The sequence below is a fragment of the Chiloscyllium plagiosum genome, unplaced genomic scaffold, assembly GCF_037043375.1.
Source record: "Chiloscyllium plagiosum isolate Xiang-an unplaced genomic scaffold, Cpla_swu_hap1 HiC_scaffold_10, whole genome shotgun sequence".
Classification (NCBI taxonomy): Eukaryota; Metazoa; Chordata; class Chondrichthyes; order Orectolobiformes; family Hemiscylliidae; genus Chiloscyllium; species Chiloscyllium plagiosum.
Window position 1 is genome coordinate 78,916,811 of NW_028270148.1, and position 24,662 is coordinate 78,941,472.

At 43.4% G+C, this 24,662-nt stretch overlaps 1 protein-coding gene across 2 annotated transcripts in view; it reads right to left on the reverse strand.

The window, feature by feature from the left end:
• tulp4a (TUB like protein 4a) overlaps positions 1 to 24,412 on the reverse strand; it is a 392,269-nt gene extending 367,857 nt beyond the window's left edge. For both annotated transcript variants that reach the window (XM_087991477.1, XM_087991476.1), the window contains exon 1: positions 23,665 to 24,412. In XM_087991477.1, coding sequence (XP_087847603.1) covers positions 23,665 to 23,916 — 252 coding nt within the window. In that variant the 5' untranslated portion in view covers positions 23,917 to 24,412. The remainder of the gene's footprint in view (positions 1 to 23,664) is intronic.
• Between the last annotated feature and the right edge of the window lie 250 nt (positions 24,413 to 24,662).

The window sequence follows — 24,662 nt, forward strand, 5'->3', positions numbered from 1 at the left end:
GAGGAATATGGGATTTTAAATTTGTACTGCCCCCCGGCACACCCCTTTAAATTTATAACGGAAGCCTTCTCAAAATTGATGGCTTTTGATGCCCGTCATATAATTATAGGGGGAGACTTTAATTGTATTATGGATCCGGAAATAGACAGGATTCCCAAGAGTACTGCAGGAGTATCTCCCAGATCTAGACAATTGATGGATCTGAACAAAGAATTAGGATTAGTAGATGTATGGAGATGTCTTCATCCACAGGGTAGAGATTTTTCTTTCTACTCTAATCCACATAAATGTCATACCAGAATTGATATGTTTTTTGCCCCCTCAATTTTTTTAAACTCCATATCATCCTGTAAAATAGGTAATATAGCAATTTCTGACCACGCTGCTGTATATATGGAAACTAAGGCGAAGAACAGTGGGACATCCCCTCGGCATTGGCGTATGGACCCCTTCTTAATGAAAGATAGTAAATTTGTAAAGTACTTCTCTCAAGAATTTAAAACTTTTTTAGAAATTAATTCAGGTACAGCTAGCAACCCGTCAATGATGTGAGAGACCATCAAAGCTTACACGCGAGGCTTGATCATCTCCTACTCAGCGACCCAGAAGAAATTAAAAGGAGAACAACAGCGTTTGCTTGAAACCCGCTTAAAAGCGGCTGAAACAGCATACATTGATAGACCCTCTATTATTAAATTGCAAAGGATTACAGCTCTTAGGACAGCTCTAAATACTACACTTACTCAAACGGCTAAGAGGGAAATATTATTTGCAAAGCAAAGATTATATGAATATGGCGACAAACCGGGTAGATACTTAGCATTTCTTGCAAAGAAAAAAAAGGCCCCTCAGACTATTATGTCTATCAAGGAAAGTACGGGTATTTTGACTCATGATCATAAAAAGATTAATGCGACCTTTAGAAAATTCTATTCTGAGTTATATAAATCACAGGATTGTGAAGATAGGGCGAAGAGGATGCAGTCATTTTTTAAAAATTTGACTTTTCCAGACCTAACTCCGGAACAAGTATCGGTCCTAAATGCTCCTCTTACACCCCAAGAAATAGTTGATGCAATTAGGCACCTTCAAAATGGTAAGACGCCGGGCCCAGATGGCTTTCAAGCTGAATTCTATAAAGAATTTACAGAAATACTGGTTGGTCCACTTATGGACATGTATAACTATGCATATAGTCAGGGCTGTCTCCCGCCTTCGCTGAAAGAGGCAAATATCTCTCTTATCCTCAAAAAAGGAAAGGACCCAGAAGATTGTACATCATACAGACCAATATCCTTGCTAAATGTAGATTTTAAAATCCTCTCTAAAACATTAGCACTGAGATTAGAAAGGATACTGCCACATATTATAAAGGAGGATCAGACGGGGTTTATTAAGGGCCGTAGATCATCCAATAATGTTAGAAGGGCTCTGAATATGATTCAAGCTTGTCATCAGGGAAAGATACCAGGAGTAGTGGTTTCATTAGACGCGGAAAAGGCATTTGATAGGGTCGAATGGTCATATTTGTTTTACACGTTGGAGAGGTTTGGTGTTGGACAGGTGTTTACCAAATGGATCTCAACATTGTATAGTGATCCCAAAGCAGTTGTGGTTACCAATGGATTAGGCTCGGATAGCTTCAGTGTGGGTAGGGGCTGCCGTCAGGGATGTCCCCTCTCACCATTGTTATTCACGCTAATAATCGAACCACTAGCAGAAGCTATACGAGCTGATCCTAATATAGTGGCCCCAAGGATTGGTACAGGTAAACATAAAATTACCCTTTATGCAGATGATGTTCTTCTATTCCTCAGTAACCCTTTGATGTCCATACCCCGCTTAATTCAAGTTATTAATACATTTAGTGCATTCTCAGGCTATAAAATTAATTTTTCAAAATCGGAGGCTATGCCAATGGGTGGCCTTGCTGTGATACCCCGCTTAGCGGACGGTTCCCTTTTTCCCTTTCGCTGGTCCCTGGAGGGTTTCTTATATTTAGGCATTTTTATTACTCCAGTATTTGGTCAGTTGTATAAGACTAATTTTGTGAATTTATTGGAAAGGATAAGGTAGGACCTCCAGCGATGGGGAGACCTGCCAATTTCCTGGCTGGGTAGAATAGCATTAATCAAAATGAATATCCTGCCCCGTCTCCTATATCCTATGAGAATGCTTCCGGTGATGCTGCCGAGGACAGCTTTATGTAAATTATACGGCTGGCTGAGTTCCTTTATCTGGAACCATAGGCGCCCCCTCATTAAGCTGAAGAAGCTACAGCTTCCACAGGCAAGGGGTGGATTGGACTTCCCAGATTTTAGGAAATATCAATTAAGTTCCCTATTAAGTTATATAGCTGATTGGGTCTTGTCTGATCCACAATCAATCTGGTTGGACATCGAGGCTTCTCAAGTAAAATACCCACTTATTAACCTTTTATTCTCAGACAAGAGGAAAATCATTACAGATCACTGTAAAAACCCTATAATACTGAATACAATCAAGGCTTGGAATATAATGCGGCAAAATGAGGGTAATTCACATAAAACATCCCCCTATGCACCGATAGTGGGAGCATGGGGATTCCAACCGGGGTTAACAGATGCCACTTTTAAACTCTGGAGAGCCAGGGGTATCTCATGTCTCGGGGATTTATTTAAAGATGGGGTCCTGATGTCTTTCGGACAGCTGCGTCAGAAATTCGGATTACCCAATGGAGACCTCTTTCGATACTTCCAAATTCGAGATTTTATACAGAAGACGACTACGTTATTAGATAGTCTTTATAAATCCGATAGAGAATGTAGTGTCCTACGACCAGTGGGGGTATCTTCCGTCAGTAATATTTATCATTTGCTACATGATGAAGTATCGGGAGATATGGATAATCTGCTTAAAACATGGGATCAGGATCTGGGACTAGAAATCTCCACAGAAACGTGGAATGATATCTGGGAAAATGCTAGAAGAATTACTATTTGTAACAGAACCCAGGCTATCCAGCTGAAGATACTTCATAGGGCCCATATAGCACCAGTTCGATTGGCAAAATTTAAGGCAGGAGCATCTCCAATGTGTCCTAAATGCAAAATAGAGGTGGGCACTCTTGTACATTGCTTATGGACCTGTCATAAGATCCGTGGATATTGGACTAAAGTAGCAAGTACCCTGACAGAAATTTTAGGAACGGAAATAAAAGTGGACCCCGTATCTCTCCTATTGGGTTTTTCGAACTTTCCCTCCCTGGACACGTACGGGAAGAGACTATTTTCTATTCTTTCTTTCTGTGCAAGGAAAAATATTTTGATGAACTGGGTGGCGGAGGGCCCCCCTGGACTTTCAAATTGGCACAGACTAATTATGGAATGTATTCCCCTTGACTTCCTTACAAACATGGTGCACCGAAAGACCGAATTATTTTATAAAATATGGCAGCCCTTTTTGAATTACATAAATACAGATATTTCGGCTATCCTAACAAGGGCTTTTATTTAATTGAGACTACAGACCTGGCTGGTCCGCGGCCCCTCGGGGGAGGAATCCCGCACGAATACGGGTTTTATCATATCTGATGTTAACACATCCCGAGCATGTAAGAGACTTAAATATACACCCTGGTTAGTTGTAGTTTAGATTAGTAGATAGTTGAGTTTTGTCTGTTTGTTCTTTTTTTGTTGTTTTTTTTTCCGGGTTTTTTTTTTTGTTGTTTTGTTTGTTTTTTTTGTCAAATTTTGGCTATTGTATATTTGAGCTAATTGTATATCAATGTTTATATCTGAGAGTTTTGTTTATTTTTGTAAACTTGTAAAAATGTTAAATTTCTAATAAAAATATCTATAAAAAAAACTTTACTGGTGAATGTTTTTTACACATGGGAGGATTCTTCAAACTCTATTTACTGTAACGGACTAGTAATTTTTGTTGTTATAATCATTATATGTGCGTGTCAATAATTGCTTACATATTGACTGTCAGAGTCTTATGAAAGCTGACAATGCCATAGGTTATTATGAAATGATAAAAGGAGGGAATGGAGAATGTGTTAAACGTATGAGCAGGTAAGGAAAGAGTTAAGTCTTGAGTTTTATGAAACAAAAGGTTTGGCTGAGCATGACTCAGATCAGATAAGAACTTGCAGTTAACAATGGGGTGCTGGAGGCAAGGGTAATGGGTTAACAAGGTTGAAATGCCGTCATTATGTAGAACCATTTAACAATATTGGAAGTATTCAGTATGTAAGGTCATGGTGTGAAGCCAGCTAAGGTTAAGAACGTTCATTGTGTAACACCAGATGGCTTAAACTTTGCTGATTGTTACAGTCACCCAATCAATATGTATGTTGCCTTATCTGGATGCTCCTCCCTGTAAGATGACTATATAATTCATCAAGGAAGTGCTCTTCCAGACAAGAGTGTGAACTCATATCTCTGTGCACATGGGCGATCATTCTCTCTCCTTCCAGGGCCTAGAATAAAGATGGAGGTAAAACCACCCAGTGTCTCTGAGCGTTTTGCTTCGACTGAGATGGGGGATTGCATTACAAGCTTTAGGTTCACAAAAAGGCAAAAGGTTGAAAGGAGCAACTGAAGCAGAACAATGTTGGTTCTTTAAGGGGATTCTTTAGGTACAGACTTAATTATATTCTAAGGAGGAAGAAACATATGTGAACCAAAGCCAGGACTTTATGGTGGGAAAAAAAGGTGTAATAATGCATGATGTGTTAATTTGTCAAGCAGGAATGAGAAAATACAAGTTGAGAAGGGAAGAGAAGATAGAACTGATAATTAGAAAATGAGAATAGAATGAGAGTTAATACAAAAGTTAATGCACAAATATTTAATAGCATACAAATAGTTCATACCTATTACTGACAAAGAGTGTGTTATATGCCTATACAATGGAAAGGCTTGAATACTTCATGAGTACTTATTAGGAGAAAATTACTGCAGATGTTAGAATCTGTACTGAAAATAAAGAATACTAGAATTCACATGGAGTCAAGCAGCATCTATGCAGAAAGAGCTTCTTTACATTGACAACAGTAATTGCTGTAAGTTCCTCTCTCCCTTTCACTACTTCATTTCAATTAGCCTTTGAAAGATTTTCCATATATTCGATAGTGACACAAAATACTGATGCTTCTGCAAACTCTGGATCCACATCTTCCATTGCAAGATATGTTCCAGTCCAGAGGAGACTACCTGAACCCTGGCACTAGACAGACAACACAGCCTTTTATTTGTCTCACCTCAGTCACATCTTCCTGATGACCACTGAACATATCAGAACACCCTAAGAGGTGTGTCTTCTTCCTAGTACAAAGAATGCAGGCAAATGTCCCCTTTTCCTGATGCACCACAATATCTGTAGTTCAGCCTCCAGCTCAAACTCTGAGCCAAAGCTGCTTGAACTTCAAAATACTTACTGCAGATAAGTTTATCCGAGATCACGATAGCATCCTTGTGCACCCACATATTGCAGCTTTGACACACGATCTGTACTACTATTTTTCATAATTTCTTCATCATCACAGCAGCATGGTGGCTCAGTGGTTAGCACTGCAGCCTCACAGGACCAGGAACCCAGGTTCGCTTCCAGCCTTGGCTGACTGAATGTGTGGAGTTTGCACGTTCTCTCACAGTGTCTGCGTGGGTTTCCTCCCACAGTCCCAAAGATGTGCAGGTTAGGTGGACTGGCCATGCTAAATTGCCCATTGGGTTAGGTGCATTAGTCAGAGGGAAGTAGGTTACTCTTCGAAGAGTCAGTGTGGACTTATTGGGCTGAAGGGCCTGTTTCCACACTGTAGGGGATCTAATCTTCTCTTATTGAAATCCATATAGACTATGTCCACTGCCATGTCCTCATCAACCTTCCTGGTCACTTCATCAAAGACCTCTAAATTTGTGAGGCATAATCACATGCACAAAGTCTACGACTCCAATCAGTTGAATTCTTATTGATGTCAAGGTCACATCACTGACGCTTTTTGTCCATGTTTGGACCAAGGTTGTAATGAGGTCAGGAACCAAGTGACCCTCGCAGAGCTCAAAGTGATTATCGATGATTAGGTTATTCCTCTGCAAATACTACTTGGCAGCAACAGGAAATGGAATGTTGGCCTCTACTTCAAAAGGGAAAGGAATATAGAAGTATGGAGGTTCAACTGAAACTGTTCAAAGGACTATTCAGACCACAACTATGAACAATTCAGGCCTTCTTATCTAATGAAATATATGCTGGCTTTGGAAGGAGCCTACAGATCACTGGGCTGATCCAAAGGACTGCCTTATGAGGTGAGGTTGAGTAGGTTTCCTGTGCTCATCGGTGATCAGAAGAATGAGTCATTGCGACTGAGGAAGGGAGTGCAGGAGAGCTGGCGTCAGCAAACTATTTGAAAGCTTTGGTGAGGAGGAGTCATCTCAGTCACTGCCCAGGAGCTAATAAAAGGAAGACAAATTATAGCTGAGTGGCCATTTTGAGAAGGGCAGCTTTGTGGCTGAAGTGCTACTGGAGGCTTAAGTGAATACCAAGCTTCAATTAGAAGAGCGAGTCGCAGCAAGGCAAGGCAGTTGAAGGAGGAACAAACCACTGCAGCTGATGAAAGCACGGGGGTAAAGGAGAACTAGAAGGAAGTTTAACTGTGAAGTCATAGGCAGCAAGTGAGTGAGTGACTGGTGAGTACTTCCTCTTCATTTTGTTTCTGTTGTTAACTTAAAAGTCAAGTCATGCCAGGAGATCCCAGACCCACGTCACGTTCCTACTGCGTGATGTGCAAATTCAGACACCATTCTGATGTCCCTAACTCCTTCATGTGTAGCAGGTATCCAGCTGCAGCTCCTGTCTGACTGCTTGACAGCTCTGCAGCTGTTGCTGGATTCACTTTGGAGAATCCATGGGACTGAGGGAATCATGGATAGCATATTCAGTAAATTGGTCACACTGCAGATTAAAATTACTGAAGGCGGCAGGCAATAGGTGACCAACAGACAGAGGCAGCGTGGGAAGGCAGTGTAATCATCTCCCTCCAAAACAGGTATGCCATTTTGGATACAGTTGAGGGAGGTGGCTCACCAGGGGAAGCTGGCAGCAGTCAGGTTCATGGCACCATGGCTGTTTCTGCTGTACAGGAGGGCAGAAAGAGTGGCAGAGCCATAGTGATAGGGGATTCACTTAGCATTTCTGTGACCGCAAATGAGTCCAGGATGTGAAGTTGCATCCCTGGTGCAAGGGTCAAGAATGCCTCAGAACAGTTGCAGGATACTGGCTTCAGGGGTGGTGTGGTTGCACACCCAGCTTCATAGTGCACCCAACTGCTAACAAAAAAGGTAAAAAACTGATTGAGGTCCTACAAACTGAATCTAGGGAATTAGGAGTTACACTGAAAAATAAGATCTCAAGACATATTAATCTCACAATTGTAACTATGTGCTAGCCACAATAGGAATGGCAGGGTAGCCAAGATGAATGCATGGATTGAAGGATGGTGCAACAGAGGGCTTCAAATTCTGGGAATTTGAAAACAGTTTTGGGGGAGGTGGGACCAGTACAAACTGGACGGTCTACACCTGGACAGTACTGAAATCAATGCCGTAGGGGGAAGAGTTTGTTCGTGCTGTTCAGGAAGGTTTAAACTAATATGGAAGGGGGATGGGAACCAATGTAAGACATTGGTGGGAGGTAAAGTGGGGACAGAAACAAAGGACAGTCAGGTGAAAATTGAAAGTGGAAGGTAGAGAGTAAAAAAAGACGAAAATCAAGAAAGACTACATTTTACAATGATTCTAAAACGTCAAAAATGTCAAAATAAAAAGTGAGCCTGAAGGCTCTGTGACTCAGTACGAGGAGCATTCCTAATAAGGTGGATGAATTAACTGCACAAACAAACAGTTTTCAATGCATATGATGTCATTGGGACCATGGAGACCTGGCTCCAGGGTCACCAAAGATAGGAACTCAACATCAGAGGTTATTCAATTTTCAAGAAAGACAGATGAAAAGGAAAGGGAGGTGGGGTAACATTGTTGGTTAAGAAAGAGATTAACACAGTAGTTAGTGAGGACATGACACTGGACGGTGTAAAACCAGTATCGGTGGAGCTGCAGAACACCAAAGGGAAAAAGACAGTAGCTGGGGTTGTGTACAGACCAACAGTGTGTACGTTTGGGGACAGGTACATGCATTAAAAGGTACAGCAGCTATTATGGGTGATTTACTCTGCCATTTGATGGACGAACCAAATTGGTAGCAAGGCAATGGAGGAGGATTTGTTGGAATGTAGGAGGGATGGTCTCCTCGACGAATATGTTGAGGAACCAGCTAGAGAGCAAGCCATCCTAGACCGGTGTTACACCACTGAGGTGAACCCTCTGTGTTAATTAAATCAAACACCCAGACTCTATAGTTAGAGGGACAGACAGGCAGTTCTGTGGACATGGGCGAGACTCTCGGTTGGTTTGTTGCCTCCCGGGTGCCAGGGTCCAAGACGTTTCGGACCATGTCTTCAGAATCCTTAAGGGGGAGGGTGTGCAGCCAGAAGTCGTGGTGCACGTTGGCACCAACAGCATAGGTAGGAAGAGGGGTGGGGAGGTCATTCAGGAGCTCAGGTTGTTGGGCTGGAAGCTAAAAGCTAGGACGGACAGAGTCGTCAACTCTGGGTTGTTGCCGGTGCCACGTGACAGTGAGGCAAGGAATAGGGAGAGAGTGCAGTTGAACACATGGCTGCAAGGATGGTGTAGGAGGGAGGGCTTCAGGTATTTGGACAATTGGACTGCATTCTGGGGAAGGTGGGACCTGTACAAGCAGGACTGGTTGCACCTGAACCAGAAGGGCACCAATATCCTGGGAGGTAGGATATTGGTGCCATAGCATTCTTAGGGGGGGGTTAAACTAATTTGGCAGGGGATGGGATTCGGACTTGTAGTCCAGCAAGTAGCTGTTTGTCAGGCTGTCCAAGAATGTAGAGAGGCTGTGGAGAAGGTAGCACTGACAGGGAATACTTGCGGACACAGAGATGGATTCAAGTGTGTATACTTCAACGCAAGGAGTATCAGAAATAAGGTGGGTGAACTTAAGGCATGGATCGGTACCTGGGACTACGATGTTGTGGCCATCACGGAAACGTGGATAGAAGAGGGACAGGAATGGTTGTTGGAGGTTCCTGGTTACAGATGTTTCAGTAAGATTAGGGAGGGTGGTAAAAAAGGAGGGGGGGTGGCATTGCTAATTAGAAATGGTATAACAGCTGCAGAAAGGCAGTTCGAGGGGGATCTGCCTTTGGAGGTAGTATGGACTGAAGTCAGAAATAGGAAAGGAGCAGTCACCTTGTTGGGTGTTTACTATAGACCCCCAATACCAGCAGAGATGTGGAGAAACCGATTGGGAAACAGATTTTGGAAAGGTGCAGATGCCACAGGGTAGTAGTCATGGGCGATTTCAACTTCCCAAATATTGATTGGAAGCTCTTTAGATCAAGTAGACTGGACGGGGCGGTGTTTGTGCAGTGTGTCCAGGATGCTTTTCTAACTCAGTATGTAGATTGTCCGACCAGAGGGGAGGCCATATTGGATTTGGTACTCGGTAATGAACCGGGACAAGTGATGGGCTTGTTAGCGGGTGAACATTTTGGTGATGGTGACCACAATTCTGTGACTTTCACCTTGGTTATGGAGAGAGATAGGTGCGTGCAACAGGGTAGGTTTTACAATTGGGGGAAGGGTAAATACGATGCTGCAAGACAGGATCTGAGGAGCACAAGTTGGGAGCATAGGCTGTCAGGGAAGGATGTCATGGAAATGTGGAACATTTTCAACGAACAGATACAACGTGTCCTTGATATGTATGTACCTGTCAGGCAGGAAAGAGATGGTCATGTGAGGGAACCTTGGTTGACGAGGGAGGTTGAATGTCTTGTAAGGAGGAAGAAGGAGGCTTACATAAGGTTGAGGAAACAAGGTGCAGACAGAGCGTTGGAGGGATACAGGATAGCCAGGAGGGAGCTGAAGAAAGGGATTAGGAGAGCTAAGAGAGGGCATGAAAAATCTTTGGCGGGTAGGATCAAGGATAACCCCAAGGCATTTTATGCGTATGTGAGAAACATGAGAATGACGAGGACGAGGGTAGGTCCGATCAAGGACAGTAGTGGGAGACTGTGTATTGAGTCGGAAGCGATAGGAGAGGTCTTGAATGAGTACTTTTCTTCAGTATTTACAAATGAGAGGGACCGTATTGTTGAAGTGGAGTGTATGAAATGGACTGGTAAGCTAGAGGAGATACTTGTTAGGAAGGAAGATGCGTTGGGCATTTTGAAAAACTTGAGGATAGACAAGTCCCCCGGGCCCGACGGGATATATCCTAGGATTATGTGGGAAGCAAGAGAGGAAATTGCAGAACCGTTGGCAATGATCTTTTCGTCTTCACTGTCAACGGGGGTGGTGCCACGGGACTGGAGAGTGGCGAATGTTGTGCCCCTGTTCAAAACAGGGAATAGGGATAACCACGGGAATTACAGGGCAGTTAGTCTTACTTCGGTGGTAGGCAAAGTAATGGAAAGGGTACGGAGGGATAGGATTTATGAGTATCTGGAAAGGCACTGCTTGATTAGGGACAGCCAGCACGGATTTGTGAGGGGTAGGTCTTGCCTTAAAAGTCTTATTGAATCCTTTGAGGAGGTGACCAAGCATGTGGATGAGGGTAGAGCAGTGGATGTAGTATACATGGATTTTAGAGGAGAAAGTGAGGACTGCAGATGCTGGAGATCAGAGCTGAAAATGTGTTGCTGGAAAAGCGCAGCAGGTCAGGCAGCATCCAAGGAACAGGAGAATCGACGTTTCGTCCTCACTTTCTCCTTGAGAAACGTCGATTCTCGCTGAGAAAATGAGGCATGGGATAGAGGGAAATTTGGCCAGTTGGATAGAAAACTGGCTAACCGGTTGAAGTCAGAGAGTGGTGGTAGATGGTAAATATTCAGCCTGGAGCACAGTTACAAGTGGAGTTCCAGGGATCAGTTCTGGGTCCTCTTCGGTTTGTAATTTTTATTATTGACTTGGAAGAGGGAGTCGAAGGGTGGGTCAGTAAATTTGCAGATGATACGAAGATTGGTGGAGTTGTGGATAGTGAGGAGGGCTGTTGTCGGCTGCAAAGGGACTTAGATATGATGCAGAGCTGGGCTGAGGAATGGCAGATGGAGTTCAACCCTGTCAAGTGTGAGGTTGTCCATTTTGGAAGGACAAATAAGAATGCGGAATACAGGGTTAACGGTAGGATTCTTAGTAAGGTGGAGGAGCAGAGGGGTCTTGGAGTCTATGTTCATAGATCTTTGAAAGTTGCCACTCAGGTGGATAGAGCTTGTAGGAAGGCCGACGGTGTATTAGCGTTAGATTAGATTAGATTACATTACAGTGTGGAAACAGGCCCTTCGGCCCAACAAGTCAACACCGGCCCGCCAAAGCACAACCCACCCATACCCCTAACCTAACACTACGGGCAATTTAGCATGGCCAATTCACCTGACCTGCACATCTTTGGACTGTGGGAGGAAACCCACGGAGACATGGGGAGAACGTGCAAACTCCACACAGTCAGTCGCCTGAGGTGGGAGTTGAACCTGGGTCTCTGGCACTGTGAGGCAGCAGTGCTATCCACTGTGCCACCGTGCCGTTTATTAGCAGAGGGATTGAATTCTAGAGTCATGATTTTGCAGCTGTACAGGACTTTGGTTAGGCCACATTTGGAGTACTGTGTGCAGTTCTGGTCGCCTCACTTTAGGAAAGATGTGGAAGCTTTGGAGAGGGTGCAGAGAAGATTTACCAGGATGTTGCCTGGAATGGAGAATAGATCGTACGTGGATAGGTCGAGAGCGCTAGGCCTTTTCACATTGGAACGGCGAAGGATGAGGGGTGACTTGATAGAGGTTAATAACATGATCAGAGGAATAGATAGAGTAGACAGTCAGAAACTTTTTCCCCGGGTACAGAGTGCTACAAGGGGAACTAAATTTAAGGTGAAGGGTGGAAGGTATTGGGGGGATATCAGGGGTAGGTTCTTTACCCAGAGAGTGGTAAAGAACCTACCCCTGATCCATGGAATGCGCTGCCTGTGGGAGTGGCAGAGTCAGAATCATTGGTGACCTTTAAGCGGCAATTGGATAGGTACATGGATGGGTGCTTAAGGTAGGACAAATGTTCGGCACAACATCGTGGGCTGAAGGGCCTGTTCTGTGCTGTATTGTTCTATGTTCTATGTTCTGTGAAAAGCTCACCTCGTAATCTGTTAAAACATGAGTGATAGAGAACTCCCAAATTCCACCAGCTAAAGAAAATTATCAAGTTTTTTTTTAAAGTGAACATTAAACAACCATTAACATTTCAAGGACCACTCCCCACCCCCCCCCCCCCCCCGCCACCTTTCTCTTAACTGCTTATTACCTGCCTCCAACTCTATAACAATATGCTGTTCCAATAAGACACTTACTAAAATTACAACAACTTAATTTCTAAGCTACACAGCCACTGTGGTCTCCTGTGCTTTTCTTCTTCCAGCTGAGGACCTCCCTGGATTGTCGTCTTCTTTTTACTGAGACTATGTTTCATTGGGGCGGCACGCTGGCTCAGTGGTTAGCACTGCCGCCTCACAGAAACAGGGTCCCATGTTCAGTTCCAGCCTCAGGCAACTGTCTGTGTGGGGTTTGCACATTCTCCTCGTGTCTGCGTGGGTTTCCTCCAGGTGCTCCGGTTTCCTCCCACAGTCCAAAGATGTGCATGTCAGATGAACTGGCATTGCTAAATTGCCCATAGTGTTAGGCGCATTAGTCAGAGGGGAAATGGGGGTCTGGGTGGGTCGGAGGGTCGGTGCGGATTGGTCGGGCCGAAGGACCTGTGTCCACACTGTAGGGAATCTTAAAAAAAAAAGTGAAAAGATACCTTTGATACAGACTATTCCCTAATTTCTTATAGAGCAAGATGTTAGATTGCCAGGCATTTCTGTCTTGACAGCAGTTTCTCTCTCTCCAATTTTCAAGATGTCCTCCATTTTATACCCCCAACACCGGATCGTCCAATTGGTTCAATGTTGGCAAAAACAATAAATTCAAACTCGATTGGGTTTTAGTATCCTGGGGCTGAATTTGACAACAATTCAAACTTAATCAACTAAAACTCAGGTATCCATTTCACAGCCAAATGTTAAGTATTTTCAAATTTCCAGTACACTCTGGGACTGCCAACTAATCACATGCATGTCCTGGTAAGCTCTCAGTTCAGAACAACATTCTCTCTCTCAAAGGTAGAGCATACACCTTCAACTTCATAACACTGGGTATTACGTAACGAGAGAGGATTAATTAGCAACACTAGGATGGTTGGTCCTTTTGGGAAGAGTGACCATAATATGGTAAATTCTTCATTAACATGGAGAATGACACAATTAAATCTGAAATTAGGGTCCTGAGCTTAAAGAAACCTAACTTTGATGGTATGAGGCATGCATTGACTGGGATAAGTTGGCCAAGAATACTTAAGGAGTTGACAATGGATAGATAAACATTTAAAGAACACATGGATAAACTTCAATTGTACACCCCTGCCTGGTATAACAGTAAAGCGGGGAAGGTGGCACAACCATGGCTAATAAAGGAAATCAGGATTAGTGTCAAAGCTAAAGAACAGGCATATAATTTCAACAAAAAAAAAGCAAACCTGAGGACTGGGAGAAATCTTAAATTCAGAAGAAAAAGAGTTTATTTCGGAAAGGGATAACAATATGAAGGCAAACTTGTGGAAAACAAAAACGGACAACAAAAGCTTCAGTAGATATGTGAAGAGAAAAAGACTGGTGAAGAGAAATGTACGTCCATTGCAGTCAGAAGCAGTGAATTCATAATGGACAAAGAAGTGGCAGACCAGTTGAACAAATAGATTGGATCTATAATCACTAAGCAGGACAGAAATCATTTTCAGGAAATCCCAGGAGACAGAGTGTCAAGCATGAAGGAGGAAAATGAAGCAAGTCTTTATTAGACAGGGTATGGTATTGGCAAAATTGATGGGATTAAAACTTTCTAAGTTCCCAGGGCCTGATGCTCTGCATCACAGAGTACTTAAAGAAGTGGCCCTAGAAATAGTGGATGCATTGGTGATCGTTTTCCAGCATTCTGTAGGTTCTAGAAGATTTTCAATGGACTGGAGGGCACCTAATGTAACTCCATTCTTTAAAAAAAAAGGGAAAAAGAAAATAGGGAATTATAGGCTAGTTATCTTGAGATTGGTGGCAGGGAAAATGCTGGAGTCAATCAATCATTTAAGATGTAATAACTGAACATTTGGAAGGGGAGGATAGAATCAGTCCTGGTCAGCACAGATTCACTGAAAAGAAATCATGCTTGAAAAGATTTTTGGAATTTTGAGAATGTGACCAGTAGAGTACATAATGGTCAATCAATAGATGTTGTTAGAAGTTCGGCACAACATCGTGGGCCGAAGGGCCTGTTCTGTGCTGTATTGTTCTATGTTCTATGTTCTATGTTCTATGTTCTATGTTCTATGTTCTATGTTCTATGTTGTGTATCTGGACTTTCAAAAGGCTTTTGACATCATTCCACACAAGAGATTTGTAAAAAAAAAATTAAAGCTGATGATATCGGAGGTAATGTCCTGGCAAGGCAGAAAGGAAGCAGAGTTGGAATGCTGGGTCCTTTTCAGAGTGGCAGGCAGTGATGAGTGGGGTGTCACAAGGTTCAACGCCAGACCTCAACTGTTCACATTACACATTAATGAACTGGATGAAGAAATCAAATGCCATATCTCCAAATTTGCAGACAAATTTGGGTGGCAGCATGTGCTTTGAGCAGAATGCTAAGAGGCTGCAGAGTGACTGGACTGAGTGGGCAAATAGTTGGGAAATGCAATATAATATGGATATCCACTTTTGTCATGCAAACAGGAAGGCACATTATCTGAATGGTGGAAGTTCAGGAAAATCAGAGGTACAATGAGACCTGGGTGTCATGGCGGAACAGTCACTGAAGGATGGCATTTAGGTGCAGCAGGCAGTGAGGAAAGCTAATGACATCAGGCTTTCAGAGCAGGAGGATTTCATTGTGAGAGGATTTGAGTATCAGAGTAAGGATGTCTTGCTGCAGTTATGCAGGACCTTGTGAGGCCACACCTCGAGTGTTGAATGCAGTTTTGGTCTCCCAGTCTGAGGAAGTATATTCTTGCTCTTGAGGGAGCCCAGCAAAAGTATACTGTTTTGGATACTGTTGGGGGAGATGGCTCACCAGGGGAGGGCAACAATCGTCAAGATCATGGCACCGTAGCTGGTACTGCTGTTCAGAAGGGCGGGAAAAAGACTCACAGGGCCATAGTCAACGGGGATTATATTGTAAGGGGAGTAGATAGGCGGTTCTGTGGGCGAAAACGAGGCTCCCAGATGGTATACTGCCTCCCAAGAGCTTGGGTTAGGGATGTCACAGATCAGCTGAGCATTCTAAAAGGGGAGAGTGAACAGTCAGTTGTCTTGGTGCATATAGGCACCAATGACAAAAGTAAAAAGAGAGGAGCCGAAAATGTGTTGCTGGAAAAGCGCAGCAGGTCAGGCAGCATCCAAGGAACAGGAGAATCGACGTTTCGGGCATAAGCCCTTCTGGGAGGAAACCAGAGCATCCGGAGGAAACCCACGCAGACACGGGGAGAATGTGCAATCTCCACGTAGACAATCGCCCGAGACTGAAATCGAACTTGGGACCCTGGCACTGTGAGGCAGCAGTGCTAACCATTGAGCCACCATGCCGCCATACATTCTTTTTGAAGAAGGGCTTATGCCCGAAACGTCGATTCTCCTGTTCCTTGAATGCTGCCTGACCTGCTGCGCTTTTCCAGCAACACATTTTCGGCTCTGATCTCCAGCATCTGCAGCCCTCACTTTCTCCTAAAAAGAGAGGAGGTCCTGAAAGCAGAATTCAGGGAGCTAGGAGAGAAGTTAAAAAGGAGGACCTCAAAAGTATGGTGATCTCAGGGTTACTACCAGGGCTACGTGCTAGCCAGCATAGAAATGAAAGAATAAGCAGGATGAACATAAGCAGGATGGTGTAGGAGGGAGGGGTTCAGATTTGTTGGGCATTGGTACCAGTTTTGGGGAAGTTGGGACTATTACAAATTGGACGCTCTACACCTGAATCAGACTAGAACTAATGTCCTTGGAGGAGGTTTTGCTACTGCTGTTGAGGGGTGGGGGGGTTAAACTAATGTGGCAGGGGGCTTGGAACCAGAAGAGAAGACAAGTAGACAGCATGGTGGAGACTGGAGACTGTAAGGATCATGAAATTATCATTAATAAGGGGAAGAGTAAGCAGAGAGCAGATGAATGCAAAAGAACTGGGGGCCTGAAGTGCATATACTTTAATGCAAGGAGTGTAGTGGGTAAGGCAGATGAATTTAGGGCTTGGATTGGTGCCTAGGCGTATGACGTTATTGCAATCAGACAGACTTGGTTGAAGGAAGGGCATGATCGGCAACTAAATATTCCAGGACAGATACTTCATACAGGACAGGGAGGAAAGTAAAAGAGGGGCAGGGAGGAGTTGCATTGCTGGTCAAGAATGATATCACAACTGTGCTGAAGGAGGACACTATGGAGGGCTTGAGTAGTGAGGCATTATGGGTAGACCTGAGAAATAAGAAGGGTACGATGAGCGTGAAGTAGAAGAACAAATAGGTAAACAGATTATGGAAAGATGTAGAGCCACTAGGGTGGTGGTGATGAAACATTTTAATTTTCCAAACATTGACTGGGATACACTTAGTGTCAGAGGTCTGGATGGGGCAGAATTTGTAAGAAGCGTCCAGGAGAGTTTACTAGAGCAGTATGTCAATAGTCCGACGAGGAAAAAGGGCCATAATGGATCTGGTGTTGGGGAATAGGCCAGGTGGTAGAAGTTGTGGTGGGGGATTTCTTTGAGAACAGTGACCACAATTCTGTAAGTTTTAGGATACTTGTAGATAAAGATGAGAGGGTCCTAAGGGAAGAGTACTAAACTGGGCAAAGGCAAATTATATCAAAATTAGGCAGGAGCTGGGAAATGTGGATTGGACACAGCTATTTGAAGGGAAGTCCACATTTGATATGTGGGCAGCTTTCAAAGATAGGTTAAAAATAGTGCAGGATAGGCATGTCCCATTGAAAGCAAAGGATAGAAAAGACAAGATTCGTGAACCGTGGATGACAGGAGAAATCGTACAACTAGCCAAGAGGAAAAGGGAAGGAAAAGGTCCAGGCAGCTAAAAACAGAACTGGCCCTGGAGGAATATCGGGAGAGTAGGACCAGTCTTAAAGAAGGAATCAAGGGGTTATGAAATAGCTTTAGCGAGCAGAATCAAGGAGAATCCCAAAGCATTTTAATCTGATATAAGAAGCAAGTGGGTAACTAGAGAAAGGATTGGTCCACTTAAGGATAAGGAAGGCTGGCTATGTGTCGAACCTGAGAAGATGGGTGAGATTGTCAACGAATATTTTGCATCAGTGTTCACGGAGGAGTGGGACATGATGAATGTTGAGATTATAGATAGGAGAAAGTGAAGTCACATGGTGTGCAGGGTGTTCTAACTAGGTAGATAAAGAACTGGTTGAGCAACAGGAGACAGAGTGTAGTAGTTGAAGGGAGTTTCTTGAAATGGATAAACGTGACTAGTGGTGTTCCACACGGATCAGTGCTGGGGCCACTATTGTTTGTGATATGCATAAATGACCTGGAAAAGGGCACTGTTGGTATGATCAGCAAGTTTGCAGATGACACGAAGATTGGTGGAGTGGCAGAAAGCATCGAGGACTATCAAAGAATACAAGAGAACATAGACAGACTGGAGAGTTAGGCAGAGAAGTAGCAGATGGAGTTCAATCCAGACCAAAGTGCATCACCTCACATTTGCAAGTCTAATTCTAGAGCAAATTATACAGTAAACGGAAGAGCCTTGGGAAAAGTTGATGATCAGAGAGATCTGGGAGTTCAAGACCACTGTACCCTGAAGGGTGTTGCGCAGATGGATAGAATGGTCAAGAAGGCATATGGTATGCTTGCTTTCATCGGACATGGTATTGAGTATAAGAACTGGCAGGTCATGTTAAAATTGTACAAGACTTTGGATCAGCCGCATTCAGAATACAGTGTACAGTTCTGGTCACCATATTTCCAAAAGGATGTGGACGCTTTGGACAGGGCACAGAGAAGATTAACAAGGATGTTGCCTGGTATGGAAGATGCTAGCTATGAAGAGAGATTGAGTGGGTTAGCATTGTTTTCATTAGAAAAAAAAAAAGAGATTGAGGGGGAGCTTGATTGAGGTCTACAAAATCATGAAGGGTATAGACAGAGTAGATAGAAGTAAGCTTTTTCCCAGGGTGAAGGATTCAATAATGAGAGGTCACGCTTTCAAGGTCAGAGGTGAAAGGTTTAAAGGGAAATATAGCATCAAGTACTTTACGCAGAGGGTGGTAGGTGCCCGGAACGCGTTGCCAGCAGAGGTAGTACAGGCAGGCTCGGTAAACTCATTTAAGATGCATCTGGATAGAACATAGAACAATACAGCACAGAACAGGCCCTTCGGCCCACGATGTTGTGCCGAACATTTGTCCTAGCTTAAGCACCCATCCATGTACCTATCCAATTGCCGCTTAAAAGATCACCAAAGATTCTGACTCTACCACTCCCACAGGCAGCGCATTCCATGCCCCCACCACTCTCTGGGTAAAGAACCCACCCCTGACATCTCCCCTATACCTTCCACACTTCGCTGAGGCAGCAGTGCAAACCACTGAGCCAACATGCTGACTTCAAGGCAATATTTGACAAAGTAGGTCATCAAGGAGTCCAGCAAAACTGGAGTCAATAGAAATCAGGAAGAATACTCCCCAATCATACCAAATCACAAGCGAACATGGGCCCCAAGTATCTGCAGTCATTTAGTTGCTTAACTAAATGGAATACTGATTTTCCATATTGAAATCAGATGTGAGACTTTCAAGACAAGGCTGCAACAATTAGAGCCATTTATCTTGAATTAAATTTTGACAAAGGTGTTTTAAATAATACAAGGATTAAACAGAATGAAAATACTCTTGGGAGTAAAATACAGAAATCCCTGAACATGAAAGTATGAATGTAAAGGAACTTATGCATAAAAACTTAACCGCTGTATTTTTACCACAAACTGCAACTATGAATTGGACCAGAAAAAAAGTTTTCATTTCTTTTACTAAGTTGTGATATGCATGTAAACTGCCAGTGCAAATTTAAATAAATTTGCTGTGGTTACATTTATTAAAATGAGAATAATCTATGCAGTGGGACAACAGTGGGCCATTCTGCCTTTGAGGACTGCCTTACCAATGAACTGCTCTCTATCAAAACTCCATTTATCTTGAAAATGTTTATTGACTCATTTCATAGAAGCTTCAGATTTCCATTCCCAACAAATTGCACCCTTACTCTTAAAAAGCCTTTTGATTTTATAGTACGATTAAACAAGAAAAAGTTCATTTTAAAAACTTATCAAATCCTCCTAGCATTTTAATAGTAACTAGATCCCCACCCAACCCAAAACCATAAAAACTGAAGGATACAGAAACCAAGCTTCTGCAACCTGACCCCATAATGTAAACACTTAAACCCCTAACAAAACAGACGGCACAATGGTTAGCACTGGCTGCCTTAACACTAGGTTCAATTCCACCCTCAGGTGCCGATGTGGAGTCTGCACATTCTTAGTGTGTCAGTTTCCTCAGAGTCAAGAGATGTACAGGTTATGTGGATTGGCCATGCTAAATTGTCCACTAGGTCCAGGGATGTGCAAACTAAATGATTAGCCATGGGAAATGCATGGTTACAGGGACAGGGTAGCGGCGTGAATACAGGTGAGATGCTCTTCATAGTGTCAGAGTAGACTCCATGGATCGAATGGCCGGCTTACACACAGTAGGGATTCTATAATTCTGGTGAACCTCCTTCCAAGATTCACATACAGCATATATTAAGGGCTTGAGACATAATGGTAGTGATTAGATTAGATTACTTACAGTGTGGAAACAGGCCCTTTGGCCCAACAAGTCCACACCGCCCCGCTGAAACGCAACCCACTCATACCCCTACATCTACCCCTTACCTAACACTAGGGGCAATTTAGCATGGCCAATTCACCTGACCTGCATATCTTTAGGACTGTGGGAGGAAACCGGAGCACCCAGAAGAAACCCACGCAGACACGGGGAGAACATGCAAACTCCACACAGTCAGTCGCCTGAGGCGGGAATTGAACCCGGATCTCTGGCGCTGTGAGGCAGCAGTGCTAACCACTGTGCCACCATGCCGCCCACATCTAGTGTTCCTACATCTAGTCCAGAAAGCCTAAGTTTAAGTCCCACCTGCTTCAGAAGTTTGTCCTAACACACTTCAATAGACCAATTAAAAATATATACCAAAACATTTCAGTTTGGTGCCCAAAACTGAATGCATGATTAACGTATGTCTCATGACCAGAAGCATAAATTATGTTCTCCAGTCCAGTCTCAAGCTATTGTGCAGTATTTGGATTGGGGCACATGGACATCTCAATCATTTTGCTCCTGAACACCTTGTCTCTTTCCCAAATCTAAGGTAAATGAGTCCACACTTTTCAAAATCTAACTTCATCTGCTATAGGTCTGTCTGTTCACTTAGTCTTTTACATTGTTAACTCTTGCTCCACACTTTTACAGTTTACTGTGCACCCTAACTTGGCATCCCCTGAAAACTTTGATAACTGACATGATTTGTTACGAATTAAACTTACAAGAAGCTGAGACAGTTTGCTGGGGAACATCATTGATTACCTTGTGTACATCTTCAATTTATACCAAAATAAAATGTCAAGCAATCTTAATTCATAGCCAGAAGACAAATTTCTAACAGCATTTACAACAGCTACATCATAAAACCAAATCAATCCTTTTAACATTCAGAAAGGCACAACCAGAGCAATGTGTTAATACAAAAAAGGTTTTATTTTCATACAAACAATCACACATTGACACTTTAAAAGAGGCTGATCAGATCGTAGCTATTATCCAATGTCACATTAACTTGGTCACATCGCAGTCAACTGTAGCCACAGGAAGCTTTCAGTTATTCTGTAACTCTCCTATTTCCTGCTATATAGTTACTTAGAGTGATGTCAAAAGGTGCATTAGATGACAAAAATCCAAACAGGCTAAAAGCAAAACTTTAGCCTTTTAAGATGCTACCTGATCAAACTCAACATTAAATTCACTTTCAGCAACTGTACTTTGTATAAATGAGCTTACTGAAAGGTTAACAATTATTGCAGGCTTATGATAAAAACACCATCATATAGAAAACCACAGCCAGCAAAGGTTCTACAGCAAATACTGATATTGCTTGAAGGAGAAATGTCTCAATCAGGACAAAACTTCCATTGGCATTCAATTTTTTTTTTGGGGGGTGGGGGGGGGGGGGGGGGGGGGGAAGAAGAGTTCTGCTCCAAATGAGTATCATAGAACATAGCACAGTACAGGCCCTTTAGCCCTCGATGCTATGACGGTCTCTTATCCTACTTTAAAATCAAACTAACCCACAAACCCTTAATTTGCCTATCCCATCAATGTATCGGACTCCACTACCACTACTGGCAATGCATTTTTGCATCCACCACTCTCTGTGTAAAGAACCTGCCTCTAACATCTCCCCTAAACCTTCCTCCAATCATCTTAAAATTAGGCCCCCTCACAACTGCCATTTCCACCATGGAAAAAAAGATACAATGGGTAGCCAGAGACTATGCCTCTCAACATCTTCTACAGCTCTATCAAGTCACCTCTCATCCTTCTTTGCTCCAGTGAGATAAGGCCTCGCTCCCTCATCTTTTCTTCATAAGACATTCCCTCCAGTCCAGGATGCATTATGGTAAATCTCCTCGGCACACTCTCTCAAGCTTCCACATCTTTCCTATGAGGTGGCCAGAATTGAACACTACATTCCAAGTGTGGTTTAACCTGGACTCGTATGAGCTGAAGCATAACCTCGTGGCTCTTAAACTCAACCCCCCCTTACTAATGAAAGCCAACACACCATATACCTTCCTGACAACCCTTTCAACTTGGGTGGCAACTTTGAGGGATCTAGGAAATGGACCCTAAGATCCCTCTCTTCCTCCACATTACTAAGAATTCTGCCTTTAACCCTGTATTCTGCATTCAAATTTGACCTTCCAAAGTGAATTACTTCACACTTTTCCAGGTTGAACTCCATCAGCCACTTATCAGCCCAGTTCTGCATCCTGTCAATGTCCCACTGCAACCTACAACAACCCTCCACACTATCCGCAACTCCACTAACTATCATGTCATCGGCAACCATACTAACCTACCCTCCTTCTTCCTCATCCAAGTCATTTATAAATATCACAAAAGGCAGAGGTCCCAGAACAAATCCCTGCAGAATACCACTGGTCACAGAGCTCCAGGCTGAATACTTTCCATCTATCATCACCCTATCTTCTTTCAGCCAGCCAATTCTATATGCAGACAGCCAGATTTCCTTTTATCCCATGCCTCTTTACTTTGAATGAGCCTACATGGGGACCCTTATAAAACGACATACTGAAATCCATGTACACCACATTCACTGCTCTATCTTCACCGATCTGTTTTGTCACATCCTCAAAGAATTCAATAAAGTTTGAGAGACATGATCTGCCCCTCACAAAGTCATACTTACTATTGCTAATCAAACTATAGTTTTCCAAGTAATCATATATCCTGTCTTTCAATTGTCTCCAATATCTTATCCATCACTGACATAAGACTGACTTGTCTATAATTCCCAAGATCATCCCTATTCCCTTTCTTGAACAAGGGAATAGCATTTGCCACCCTGCAATCATCCAGCACCATTCCTGTGAACAGCGAGGATGCAAAGATCATAGCTAAAGGCTCAAATCTCTTCTCTCGCATCCTGTAGTAACCGAGGGTACATCCTGTCTGGCCCAGGGGATTTATCTATCCTTATGTTTTTCAAAATTTCAGCCCATTCTCCTTCCTACCATCAACCTGTTTCACACTATCCTCAAGAACATCAAAGTTCCTCTCAGTAGCGAATACTGAAGCAAAGTATTCATAACAAGCTTTCCTACTTCCTCCAACTAGAGGCGCAAGTTCCCTCCACTATCCCTGATCGGCCCAACCTTCACTCTGGCCATCCTCTTGTTCCTCACATAAGTCTAGAACGCCTTATGGTTCAACCTTACATATATCTCCTCCAAAGAATTTGACACCACTTACCTTGGGAAACTGGAGGAGGAATATAGCAAAACGTTCAAATTTAATTTTGCCATTAATTCAAATTCCTCTATTTCACAGTGAAGTCATAGGACAAACAAATCCTTAAGTAAATTAAAGTTGTTGTCCTGCAAATAAAGAAACGTGCATCTGAAATGGCACCTAAAATATTTTTTAATATTTGAAATACCACTCTAGCTTTCAATGTCCTTTCATCAGCTGAGTCAATGCATTGGTCCTGCACCATGATGGCGGTTTAGATAAGATCTCAAGCAGTTACTATTATTTTGACTAAGTACTGTCCAATAGCAGTCGCCAAAGAAAGACTGCACTTCTTTAAAGTCTCACCTCGCTGTTGTGGCCTCGCAGGTTAAAGTTGATCCTCTGCGGTGTATTACGCTCTCTCTTGCAATGACTAGCAGTGAAAGTAACGCCGACCACCCCTCTCCCATTACCAATCGCTAGCCAGCCTTCCTCGTAACACCGTCGGCGACAAACAGGCTTTTCCTTTTCGCTCTTGGGTACGCGGCCCTTCCAAGACATACAGAGAATATTGGAATCGCTGCACAGCACCAAGCCCTGCTCCACCGCTGCGAACATCCTGCTGAGGCCGCAACTGCAAATCAATACAAGCCTAACCAGTGCGTTCCGCGCATCAGGTCCAGCCGCTCCTGTAGTGTTGGAAAGGCACCGGCAAGGCCCTGGGGAGTGGTGAGAAATTTGTAAATTTGCTGGGGCGGGGTGTGTGAAGGAGCGGACAGTTATCCAAACTGAAACTCCTGTTCCTCAACCCGAACAAAATGCAACGCAAGCGTGTGACATGGAGGCCGCCAGTCGTATGGCCCAGGCTTGCCTCAACCGTTACACCAGGTCCATTCGCTTGACTCGAGCTTCGGCGACGCGATCCGAAAGCCGTGGAAGGTTGCGCGCGCCTCCGCAAGCCCCTTGCCGTATGAAAAATCTATGTTAGGGTAGGGGAAATAGCGTCAGCACTTCCACCATCGGTCTACTCCTTCGAAACGCCTCTGAACCTAGACTCCAATATTATTCTGTACTTCAGTCTTCAACACACGTAGACCGCCGTTCAATGTCACGCTGCACTGGGTAACGTGATTAAGTAGATCAATCACGTAAGTGGCGTACGGTTTGCCACCTGCAGTTTAGCATTGTCGTTTCAGGTCCTTTGCTATAGAAAAGCTGACGTGAACAAAAATGAATAGGAATACAAATAAAGGCAATTCACTTATTGTTTGTCTGAATAAATTTAAATTAATACGTAATTCACTGCAAGCTTACCAGTTATCGTTATTTATCTAAAATATATGGAGAAAATGTTGGAAATGCTT